At 42.1% G+C, this 12,900-nt stretch overlaps 1 protein-coding gene across 7 annotated transcripts in view; it reads left to right on the forward strand.

Annotated features, from left to right (window-relative positions):
- Positions 1–450: 450 nt before the first annotated feature.
- The window catches only part of KAZN (kazrin, periplakin interacting protein), a 563,875-nt gene continuing 551,425 nt past the window's right edge, over positions 451–12,900 (forward strand). For 5 of the 7 annotated variants that reach the window (XM_069741499.1, XM_069741502.1, XM_069741500.1 and 2 more), the window contains exon 1: positions 687–932. In XM_069741499.1, the coding sequence (XP_069597600.1) occupies positions 851–932 (82 nt within the window). In that variant the 5' untranslated portion in view covers positions 687–850. Of the gene's footprint in view, positions 933–12,900 lie in introns of all 7 variants that reach the window. The other 2 variants (XM_069741503.1, XM_069741507.1) reach the window with 2 other exon arrangements.

The raw sequence follows: 12,900 nt of genomic DNA on the forward strand, positions 1-12,900 counted from the left end.
GTGGTCCCATGTACCAGTCTCCTTCACATCGACGAACAATTGCCTTCTGTTACAGCCAAATATTTCACATTTTGAATCATCACTCCAGACTAGTATCTGCTGCCAGTTTTCTTCACCTGGAATTCTAGTCTTTATAGCCAATTGATCAGGATCCTCACGAAGTAGTCCACACAACAAGACTAGATTAATATAGAATAAATATTTATAGGCCAGATTCAGGAGAACAGCGGTTTTTACACCAGGTAAAATAAATGGCAAATGATGGCTCTTCTAAAATTTCAGGACAGGATAGCAAATGAATTAGATGATGGAACGCATAGCTGCAATGCTTGTTTAGCATCTAATGATGTCTTATTGTATAATAATATTATTTTTTGTCTTTATGAAGAATGCATTCATTTTTTTCATCCTATATATAATGCTAAGCTTGGAAGCAACATACAAGCAATCAGTATTTCAGGGAAAGGCGACCAGAAAGCAGCGGGATTCGGGGATCCTAAATATCTTGCTGGAATTTTAAGTAGCCTTCAATCAGAAATTAGCTGGGAGGACGTCCGAGCTTACTAACATGCCCAAAATAAAAGCAGATATTGCATTTGGGGGTTAATAACTGAAATCGCTTTCCACCGCCGTCTGCAGCTGCCAGGCTCTGTCCCCATCGCTCTCCCATTCTCTCTGCTTTAATTGCATCTGAGGATGTAGCTGCAGAAACAAGGGAGCTTTATGGATCTCGGGAAGGCTCCGTCTCTGATTATACATACTGGGGCTGTAGTGTTGTGCAGAATTGACAGGGATAGGGGTTAATACGCTGGTAAACACGCTGCGGTGGTCTCCTTGGACGTAGACACACATGACATTGAGAGCCATGGATGCTACTGGGCCTGTCACCTTTTCCCATGTATTCGGACAGCAGTGTGAAGTCATGGAAGCAGGTAAGAATCATGGATTCTGCCTATATATGTATATATATAAATATTTCCATATATTGATATATTCTGTGTATTACTATGGGTTTATGTGATATTGCGCTGATGATTATTTATAGACTACACGGAAGCTTATCGGAAACAATTACCCGGCGTGCAACAGATGTATCCTATTTGCTGCACATACTGTATATATATATATATATATATATATATATATATATATATATATACACTGTTTAAATTGTCCTATATCTGAGTGCATTGTAGAAATGGCATAATAATACCATATAATAATACACTATAGGCTTCACCAATGTAATATATAATATACATATATACGCGCTGTATATTTATAGGCATTAATAGAATATCTTTCCATTCAGTTCCGAATACTGTGATAATAGCCATACAGGCCTGTAGTATCTTTTGTATCCCCCTGCTGTTCGCAGAAAGCAGGGACAGGTACGGCAGCCTGTGTTTAGTGGATGGGCTGCTCATAGGGGCTTGCTGCGATAAATGCATGTGTGAACAGTCCATAGATAAATTGCAGATGCACGTGAAATTTAATAAGAACACTCCAGGGAATACTGCTGGGGGTTATGTTTATGTTTGATCTGCTGGATAACATCTGTGTGGCCTAAAAGTCTCCGTACGCATTAGATAATAGTCGTCCAAATCGGTCAATGGTGGTTGCACAAGCCGACCTTCTTACTTGTGTGGGGGCCTTAATAGAAAGCGCATGAACAGTCGGCCAAGCGCTCATGTGTACGGGGGAGAATGGAAATTTGGGATAGACAGGTGTATGCCCAGTTTAAAGGGTCATTGTCATAGTTTGTCTTTAGGAGCAGACCACTCCACAGCCTCCCGACTTCTTGCTTTCCAGGGAGCAGTGAACTCCTGACCAATTAGCAGCTCGACCTCCGGCATGATTGAGCTGGTGGGCGAACAGTGCTATCCGATGCTGCAAGTAAATTCAGATGTGCTTCTGCCGACAGACAAGTTGGGCAGATCCAACAACCCAACCAGCTTCTGAGCAGCACTTACAATCTCTGTATGAAAGAGCTTGTAAGCGATGTGCTCCTCGCCTAGAAGACTTGCCACTGCTGATAAACTGTTTAATATATTGCTGATAAGTCCTATACAACGATTATGTTGTGAGGTTGGTGTTTTCCCTTTAAGTGGAGATCACAGTGGTCTCTGAGTAATATTTGACATGATGCCTAAGAGAATCAGGTTAAATGCCATGCTATTGTTGCTGGCCGAGGGCAGGACCGGCTCCAGGATTTCGTGGGCCCCGGGCAAAAGAGGCTCAGTGGGCCCCTTTAACACATACCACATGATGCACAGATACAGCAGAGAAGTATAGATATAGTACAATGCCAAAAATTTCACTTACTTCTTACATTACATGAGTGATATCTATACGGCGCCGGCACTGGCACAGGCACCAGGCCCCCATAGTGCGTCGGTGTCCCCAACAGTGAGTGGGCCCCCGCCTGCTCAGAACCCCACCACTTGCCCAGGTGCGCCGGGTGCTGACGCCGACCCTGGTCAAGTGTGCCCTCTAGTCAGAAGGGATAGTTGTAGCATGGTGCTGGGACACAATGTTCCTTTATAGGTCTCGTTAGACATTATTAGGCTTAGTTTTGGGGTTTTTGAAAAACTTTGGTTTTGAGAGTGTGGTTTTACATGACCTACAGCATTTCCTTCACATTTAGCAAGAAATTTAGCCACATAGTGCGGTAAATTGGCTACAAGTGGTAATTAAAGTGTGTTGTGTGTTCAAACAAATAGATTAGATAAGAATGGTGCCAGACAAGAGTTCAGGCCTTGACTCCCTACCCATCACAACAGAGAAGTGAGTTTTACTGCACAAGAGGGAGGCCTGAGAATTGAACCCAGTAAACTGTAGATAAATTGCCAATAAATCACAAGGTCAACCACTATTGGTTGTATATAAGTAGTATGTTACATCTGTGACAGATAGAAGCTGCACTGTTGATTTAGAATTGTCCAGCAACTATAGGGGTTAAAATGGTTATAGCAGACAGGGAGTGGTTAGCTCAGCCCCAGGTGATACTGGCAAAGTGGTTACTGTGTCCTGGACATCCAAGAGTAAGGTGTGTGCTAGAGAGTCTCCTGTCAGAGTGAAATCAGACAAGCGGTATAGATCAGTTCTTCCTGGGATCCAATTGCTGTAGTCAAAGAAGCAGTCAGGACAGCCAGTAACATCTTTATTACCTCAAGATAGAAGTGAGAGAGCTACAGCACCGGACTCATCCCTCTCCCCCACCTCACTTCATGAGCAAGGTACAGTTTTGCTTAGGTTAAATCACTGTGTGAAGAGAAATTATCAGTGAAGAGACTCATATATGTTGATGAAGCATTGCATGAAGAGAAGGGATTCTGTATGATGAAAAGAAGCTTGAATAAAACCCATGTGATCAACTTTATCTCAGAACTGTGTCATTTTGTAGCTGTGTGCCTGTAAACTTACCTCCCTTCTACAGCAAATAATTACAGTAAATGATTGCCCTGAATAAGATTTTGCCAGTATTCCTAAAAGAACTCATGTTTCCTTTGTATTGCCTTCATATACTGAGTAGCGTGCATGCTTCAAATCCCTTTGACATCGCTGATTGATAAAGGGATTTCCATGGATATAGAAACAGAGGTGACAGCTTAGAGGAACACTCCAGGCAAAATGGTGTTATGCCTAGTGCTAGGCCTGAGGGCCTGATTTATAACATAAGATTTCAAAAAGCCGCAAAAAAAATAAACATTCCTCTATATACAGTCATGGCCAAAAGTATTGACACCCCTGCAATTCTGTCAGATAATACTCATTTTCTTCCTGAAAATGATTGCAAACACAAATTATTTGGTATTATTAGCTTCATTTAATTTGTCTTAAATGAAAAAACACAAAAAGAATTGTCCTAAAGCCAAATTGGATATAATTCCAGACCAAACATAAAAAAGGGGTGGACAAAAGTATTGGCACTGTTCGAAAAATCATGTGATGCTTCTCTAATTTGTGTAATTAACAGCACCTGTAACTTATCTGTGGCACCTAACAGGTGTTGGCAATAACTAAATCACACTTGCAGACAGTTGACATGGATTAAAGTTGACTCAACCTCTGTCCTGTGTCCTTGTGTGTACCACATTGAGCATGGAGAAAAGAAAGAAGACCAAAGAACTGCCTGAGGACTTGAGAAACCAAATTGTGAGGAAGCATGAGCAATCTCAAGGCCACAAGTCCATCTCCAAAGGCTTGAATGTTTCTGTGTCTACCGTGCACAGTGTCATCAAGAAGTTTAAAGCCCATGGCACTGTGGCTAACCTCCTTAGATGTGGACGGAAAATAAAAATTGACAAGAGATTTCAACGCAAGATTGTGCGGATGTTGGATAAAGAACCTAGACTAACATCCAAACAAGTTCAAGCTGCCCTGCAGTCCGAGGGTACAACAGTGTCAACCCGTACTATCCATCGGCATCTGAATGAAAAGAGACTGTATGGTAGGAGACCCAGGAAGACCCCACTTCTTGCCCCGAGACATAAAAAAGCCAGGCTGGAGTTTGCCAAAACTTACTTGAAAAAGCCTAAAATGTTTTGGAAGAATGTTCTCTTGTCAGATGAGACAAAAGTAGAGCTTTTTGGGCAAAGGCATCAACATAGAGTTTACAGGAGAAAAAAAGAGGCATTCAAAGAAAAAAACACGGTCCCTACAGTCAAACATGGCGGAGGTTCCCTGATGTTTTGGGGTTGCTTTGCTGCCTCTGGCACTGGACTGCTTGACCGTGTGCATGGCATTATGAAGTCTGAAGACTAACAACAAATTTTGCAGCATAATGTAGGGCCCAGTGTGAGAAAGCTGGGTCTCTCTCAGAGGTCATGGGTCTTCCAGCAGGACAATGACTCAAAATACACTTCAAAAAGCACTAAAAATGGTTTGAGAGAAAGCACTGGAGACTTCTAATGTGGCCAGCAATGAGTCCAGACCTGAATTCCATAGAACACCTGTGGAGAGATCGAAAAATGGCAGTTTGGAGAAGGCGCCCTTCAAATATCCAGGACCTGGAGCAGTTTGCCAAAGAAGAATAGTCTAAAGTTCCAGCAGAGCATTGTAAGAAACTCATTGATGGTTACCGGAAGCGGTTGATCGCAGTTATTTTGGCTAAAGGTAGTGCAACCAAGTATTAGGCTGAGGGTGCCAATACTTTTGTCTGGCCCATTTTTGGAGTTTTGTGTGAAAGGATCAATGTTTTGTTTTTTTGCTTCATTCTCTTTTGTTTTTTCATTTAAGACAAATTAAATGAAGATAACAATACCAAAGAATTTGTGATTGCAATCATTTTCAGGAAGAAACTGAGTATTATCTGACAGAATTGCAGGGGTGTCAATACTTTTGGTCATGACTGTATGTAACAGTCATTATTTCAAGGCTAGTTTTCCCATTCGGAACATTCACCAAATGCAAAGAGGTCATTATCTAGGGACCTTGCCTGTTACTTGCTAATTATCAGCTTTTACACTGTTATTATAATTCAACTTTGACTAATGAAACAACATCTGTGAATTGGGTAAATATGGAGTTACCAAGTGCGGATCTAAAAAAAAGTAATGATCAAAAATCAGTGCTGTTCCTGCTTGTTATCATTCCAAAATCTTCTTGCCATGACATCCGAAATACCAGTGGTTCTTCTCACAGACTGTGGTTGTCAGTAATGTTACAGAACCAATCAACCTACAGGGCAGAATGACATAAATTTGCTTGCTTGACTTTCCCCAACAATGACAGACGATTACCTAAAGTAAGAGAAGCTAGACCTGCTGCAATTACCTGGTTCCATTGCCCAGCTCCAAATCAAACGGGGTTTTTTTTAGTGCTTTTTTTACTTTTTTATAGAACTGTAATTCTTATATATTCCATTAGGTCATGTTTTTAGGATTTAGTATTGAACAAGTGATGCAATTGTCACATCTGTTCTCTCTATAGAATATCTAGGAATCATAATGCAGCGCCCCAGAGACCTGGTCGTTGCAGTAACGTCGCTCTGCCGCTAAGGGGAGTGATGGTATGTCTGATGGCACTAAAGGAGTTCATCTGACCAGGTATCACCAGCACACATTACACTTCACACTCCGGCCACTAGGGGGGAGCAAAAGGTTTTATTTATTAGGCCACTCCTCACACTGGTAAAACTAGGGGTTGGATAGGAAGTTAGTCAGAAGCTGACTGGGTTTTGTCCAGGCAACATCCCGTGGCAGGGGGTGTTGCGGGGAAGATTCAGGGGGGTCCCTGTCAGGCGTGGGAACCTGGCAGGCACCTAGCGACAAGGACAGATCATTACAGAGCCGCGCTTGCACTACCTTGCGGCGGCATCTAAAGAAAGGACACGAAGCGAAGGATATTGTGGACAGTGAGAAACGAGATCAAAGCACAAAGGAGAGCCAGTAGGAGTCGTGCCCCGAGAATGGCAACATCCTACTGAGGCACGTAGCCGGTGACCGGAACACCGAGGAAGTAACTGACTTTATGCCTTACTTCAAATACCGCAGGACAGTTAATTATAGGTTGGCTGTCTACCTTACATCACCTAAGCAGACATAGGGGGCAACTGTGGAGAGGGGCGTCTCTAGGGTCCCAGAAAAGCTCCGAGCCTACCCGTCAAACGGGTGCGTCCTAGCCATAACAAACTTGGGGGACGTAGAATAGAAAGAACGAGAAAGAACTAGAAAGAATAAGAACAGAAGTTGTGAGGACTATCCCGAATGCTCAGCAGGGAAGCACTACAACACACAGGCGCTAGTGGTAGGCCACGATTTCCACGTGCAAAGGGAACTCTGGGTGTGCCTTCAGACCGGCCGGTCTCAGACAGCCCTGTTAGCAGTGCTCTGGATTGAGGATCCTGAAGCCTTCAGTAAAGAGGTAAAGAGACTGCAACCCTGTGTCCTCGTTATTGACTGCACCTCACACCATCGCCATCTACATTATCGGGAAGCCCTGGGGACATACTTCACCTGTGGGAAGGTATACCATCTAGCTGCCATCACATCACCCCAGTGGACCCCAAGCAGCGTCGGTCTCCCTGGCCGAATACCACAGGTGGCGTCACGAAGCCTTAGCTGACTTTCATCATCCCTTTTATTGGACGCCCCTTAGCAGGGTCACGGACCGGGTCCAGTCACCGTGACATCCCCAGAACTGAGCCAGAGAGGACCGGTACCGAGTAACCTGTGGCCCTGTGTCTGGGGGCGCTCCAATAACCTGTCCATGGTTTCTAAAGTTTGGAGTTGACACGCACTGTGCTTGTCGATTCAGAGCTCCAATATTATGGCTCCCTGTGGCCACCACTAGAGGGAGCTTTTGTATACCATTTTATTACTGAGTTCAATGCATGAACAGTATACGGTGGACCCCTAATCCCCCAAGTGGTGCATGCTGGCAGCTAGAATTTTATTATTTAAAGCACCACTCCAGTGTTTTTTTTTATTTTACCACTGGAGTGGTATCACCAATATATGTTTCCAGCTCCTATAAATATACTTACCAGATGCCATCTTGTTCTGTTCTTGGCGGCACAGTTTGGGACCTCCCCCGGATCTTCTGCAGTTTGGGACCTGCCAGATCTTCTGCAGTTTGGGACCTGCCAGATCTTCTGCAGTTTGGGACCTCCCCGGATCTTCTGCAGTTTGGGACCTGCCGGATCTTCTGCAGTTTGGGAACTCCCGGGTCTTCTGCAGTTTGGGACCTGCCGGATCTTCTGCAGTTTGGGACCTGCCGGATCTCCTGCAGTTTGGGACCTGCCGGATCTTCTGCAGTTTGGGACCTGCCGGATCTTCTGCAGTTTGGGACCTGCCAGATCTTCTGCAGTTTGGGACCTGCCGGATCTTCTGCAGTTTGGGACCTCCCCGACTCTTCTGCAGTTTGTAACCTGCCGGATCTTCTGCAGTTTGGGACCTGCCAGATCTTCTGCAGTTTGGGACCTGCCGCATCTTCTGCAGTTTGGGACCTGCCGGATCTTCTGCAGTTTGGGAACTCCCGGGTCTTGTGCAGTTTGGGAACTCCCAAGTCTTCTGCAGTTTGGGACCTGCCGGATCTCCCGCAGTTTGGGACCTCCCCGGATCTTCTGCAGTTTGGGACCTGCCGGATCTTCTGCAGTTTGGGAACTCCCGGGTCTTCTGCAGTTTGGGAACTCCCGGGTCTTCTGCAGTTTGGGACCTGCCGGATCTTCTACAGTTTGGGACCTGCCGGATCTTCTGCAGTTTGGGACCTGCCGGATCTTCTGCAGTTTGGGACCTGCCGGATCTTCTGCAGTTTGGGACCTGCCGGATCTTCTGCAGTTTGGGAACTCCCAGGTCTTCTGCCATTTGGGACCTGCCGGATCTTCTGCAGTTTGTAACCTGCCGGATCTTCTGCCGTTTGGGACCTGCCGGATCTTCTGCAGTTTGGGACCTGCCGGATCTTCTGCAGTTTGGGACCTGCCGGATCTTCTGCAGTTTGGGACCTGCCGGATCTTCTGCAGTTTGGGACCTGCCGGATCTTCTGCAGTTTAGGACCTTTAAAGGAGTTAATGCTGAAGTACCCTATATGCTCCACAACGCCATCCCTCTACTCTAGAATAGCTATAGAGGGCTCCTGACTGGATCCTGTGGCTGTCACTTAATAGCAGAGGGGCGGGGTTATGGAACTCTTACTGAGTGCCTTTGTATTAGCGTTCTGCCCGATTAAAACACCACTTTCTTAGGGCTCGTGCAGATGAGCATAGATTGTCTCATCCAAGAGAATTGGGCCGATTATGAAAATTACACTCTGATCAGAGTGTGAACACAAAGTGATCTGGTTTTCTTGGATGAGGAGAAGATGGAGAACAAAATTTCCCCATTGTGTCAGTGCACGGAAAATGAAATACACTCAGATGTCATCCGAGTGCAGTCTGATGATTTCCGTGCACTCACTGACTTGCTTTGTCGAGTGCAAGCCAAATATCAGATAAAAACTCAGACATGCAGCCATTTTTTCCTCTGTCCATGAAAATAACTTGGACATGTGCACATTCCCATAGCACATCATTGGTCCGATATTTTGTCGATTGTACGCAGCTCAAAAATATGCTTGTGTACACCTGTCCTTAGTCATACTAAAGCACTACCCAAAGAAATGTCAAAACACCGTTCCAGGTCTCTTCTCCAGCGCGGTCAGCAGTTTTGCCGAACACTCCCTTTAAGGATATGTTCACAGTAGGAGAGTGAGCCGATTTTTTTTTTCTCACTTCTCATTCCGTTTTTTACTCATCAGTTATTAATCATTTACAGTTTCCCATCCTACTGGACTGCAATGTATCCGTATATATATTTGATGCCATACCGTGGTCGCATCCAATTTTTTTCTTACGCCCATCAGATTTCGGAGAGAAATTGCAGCAAAATATGCAGATCTGCGCTGCCTGATAAAATAACGCTGGTCCGAGTCCAATACGATTTTTTTTTTTCTCCGCATTGCAGTCTTCCGATATATACGGTAGTAAAAGCGAGGCCTTACTTAGAGGTCACCGACTGGAAGACAGTAAGACATGTACATTCTTAGATGCTGCATGTTGATTTATGGGACATATTTCCACACTGTTAATAGAATTTCTGTTATAGACGTAACAATGGAAGGAGAACATGAAAACGTTTGATAAACCGAGTCTTGAGAGATTATTAAGGATGGCAGGTAATTAGTGAAAAAGCTGTGAAATCAATACTTTGATGGCTCGGTCTGCACTGTGTAACAGTTTTCTGTTATCAATATAAAAGTGTCAAGGGTCCAATATCGATAATTGCTGTAACACTAGACTATTCTCTCTTAATGCCTCATCGTCAGTCGGCCATGATCTTCCTTTGTTGGGAGAAGTGTAACTCGTCTTGTCTAACTCGTCTTGTCTTTTGCGTGTGCAGATGTAGCATTTTAGTCGCGATGTTCTTTTTAAGTGGATTTCGTTGCTTAGTAAGCAAGACTGAGCAATCAATATTCATTCACATTGTATTCCTTCTGGGCAGTTGTGTATACAGTGCAAGACTTCATGTAACTAGTCAAATATAGCATCATGCCCCAACGGACTTCGTACTGGATTTGCAAGATGTAAGTATAAACTTGACAAAAATGAGAACTTTTGCACCTGGGTAAAATATGAAGCAAAACTTCTCCTACATTGTTAATCATGGATTTTATCCTTGTGCTCTCCAGGATTTTCATGGACCCATAAAACTATTAATGGTCATTTTGATCCATGAGGCTGATCAAAGATGGACACGTGAATATCTCAAAAGATTGGGATGAAAAGTAGGAAAAATCCAGGGTCAGTATCCTCTATAAAAAATTGACTTGTTTGGCTTTAAAAAAAATTAGAGTGAAAAAGCAAACGGGTTTCAGACAGAGCCTTTATTCAGGCTCCGTCTGAAACGCGTTTGCTTTTTCACTCTATCTTGTGACTTTTTTTTAACACCATTTTGTAATAAAGATTTTTTTTATAGAGGATTCTTATCCCAGATTTTTCCTACTTTCTTTTTCTACCTTGTTGCACTGCAACCTGCAACTGTAACTGCAACTGTACCTTGGATCTCTTGGTGAGTGAGCTGACTTTTTTGCTCATAGTTTATAATGGGTATTTGTTCTAACTTGCAATGTCAAGCAGTTATAAGAAGTGTACTGACCATTCTTTGGGTGTTTTTGCCATGAAGATGCTTTATACTTATTAATAGAAGTAAACGGAAAGGCTCTAGAGACTTCTGGGAGTCTTTTCCCAGCATTTCAGCTTTTTCATCAGTAAATGGAGTTAAAAAAATAAACATAAAACGGCAGTAAAAAGAGGCACCACAAAAATGCTGGAAAAATGCTTAAGGAAAAAAACAGAAGAAAAAGGCCAGCAGTCAAAAAAGTGTTCAAAAAGCAACAGCACAGAAAAAAAAAATATTTACAAATATATGATGGGACAGTACAGAGATCTTTCTAATGATCTTTTTACAAATAGGCATAGAACGATGACAAGGGAGCATACTCTACCTCTACAGAAGGAAAGAAAGTTTAATCATCAAAATAAGTGGTGAATCTTTACTGTGCGAGTAGTGAGACTGCGGATTCTTTACTGTAAGAGCAGTGAGACTATGCATTCTTTACTATAAGAACAGTGAGACTATGGATTATTTACTGTAAGAGCAGTGAGACTATGGATTCTTTACTGTAAGAGCAGTGAGACTATGCATTCTTTACTATAAGAACAGTGAGACTATGGATTCTTTACTGTAAGAACAGTGAGACTATGGATTCTTTACTGTAAGAGCAGTGAGACTATGGATTCTTTACTGTAAGAGCATTGAGACTATGGATTCTTTATGTAAGATCACTTAGGCTATGGATTCTTTACTATAAGAGCAGTGAGACTATGGATTCTTTACTATAAGAACAGTGAGACTATGGATTCTTTACTATAAGAGCAGTGAGACTATGGATTCTTTACTATACAAGAGCAGTAAGACTATGGATTCTTTACGTAAAATCACTTAAACTATGGATCCATTACTGTAAGAGCAGTGAGACTATGGAATCTTTACTATAAGAGCAGCAAGACTATGGATTCCTTACTGTAAGAGCAGTTAGACTATGGATTTTTTACTGTAAGAGCAGTGAGACTATGGATTCTTCACTGTAAGAGCAGTGAGACTATGGATTCTTTATTGTAAGAGCAGTGAGATTATGGATTCTTTACTGTAAGAGCAGTGGAACTCTCTGCCTCACAATCTTGTAATAGCCAATTCACTAAACAAGTTCAATGAGGGCTTGGTGGTCATCATTTAATCACTCTGCTTGCGTTGGTCTAGTTGCATTACACAGAGATATATGGGGATACATTATGGGCTGCCTTGTATTAGCCACCTTTGCCAATAAAAAAAATTATAACTCAATTATAAACGATCTTCTCATAAATATTACAGCATAATAAATCAGAAAGATAAACCTGATTATCAGCATGAAAAGAAAATTATCGCAAGCTGAAATGATAAAAACACTGACTTTAAATGAATGGTTAATAAAAAAAAATGGTAGACTGCACAGGGATTTTCTAACGGCACAGTAATTATTCTTTTGCTGCCAGAGACTTTGCTTACAGTGCGTATATGGATAGGGCATACAATGTGAAAACACTGGAAAATAACAAAAAAACAAGCCCTCATAGAGGACAGTAACTCAGAAAAAGGAAACAGTTATGGCCATCAGAATATATTGCAAAAATACACTTTTTTAAAGTGATTTTCTTGTGCAAAAACAGTAAAATGAAAAAAAAAAAAGGTATCAATTGGGTATCAACTTAATTGTGTGGACCCATACTACAAAACTATATCATTATTAGTGATGAGTCAACATGCTCGCATAAGGTGTTATCTGAGCATGCTCTGGTGCTAACCGAGTATCTTCTGCGTGCTCGAAAAATATGTTCGCGCATCCCTGCATATTTTGTGGTTTCCTTGTTCACATGTAGCGTAAATAAGTTTGTTTTTTTTTTCTACAGTTTTTATGTATTTTCCGATTTTCCGATAACAATCTTCTCTGATTGCGTTTTTTTATGTAGTTTCTGATTTATTCGATGCATTTTTTTATGCAGATTTGAAGCAGTGTTGTTTCATTCATTTATTGACAATACAGACTAAAGTTGATTCTTCCCCTAAAAAAAGCACCCAAAAAAACCCCGCACAATTTAACAGCGTCTTTAAATGCACACTGGCCATGAATTTTTATAAAATCGCATCCACTTTCCTAGGACAAATGATTCTCTGCACACACAAAAAAAAAAAAAACGCAAGAGAAAAAAAATGCAATATTTGTATAATATAGGAAAATGGTCTAAAAATTTTATCTATAAAAACATAAAATTAATTAACCTGTATATTAAATGCCATAAAGAGAAAAAATATATAAATGCCA

The sequence above is a fragment of the Ranitomeya imitator genome, chromosome 10 (genome assembly GCF_032444005.1).
Source record: "Ranitomeya imitator isolate aRanImi1 chromosome 10, aRanImi1.pri, whole genome shotgun sequence".
In the NCBI taxonomy this organism is placed as follows: domain Eukaryota; kingdom Metazoa; phylum Chordata; class Amphibia; order Anura; family Dendrobatidae; genus Ranitomeya; species Ranitomeya imitator.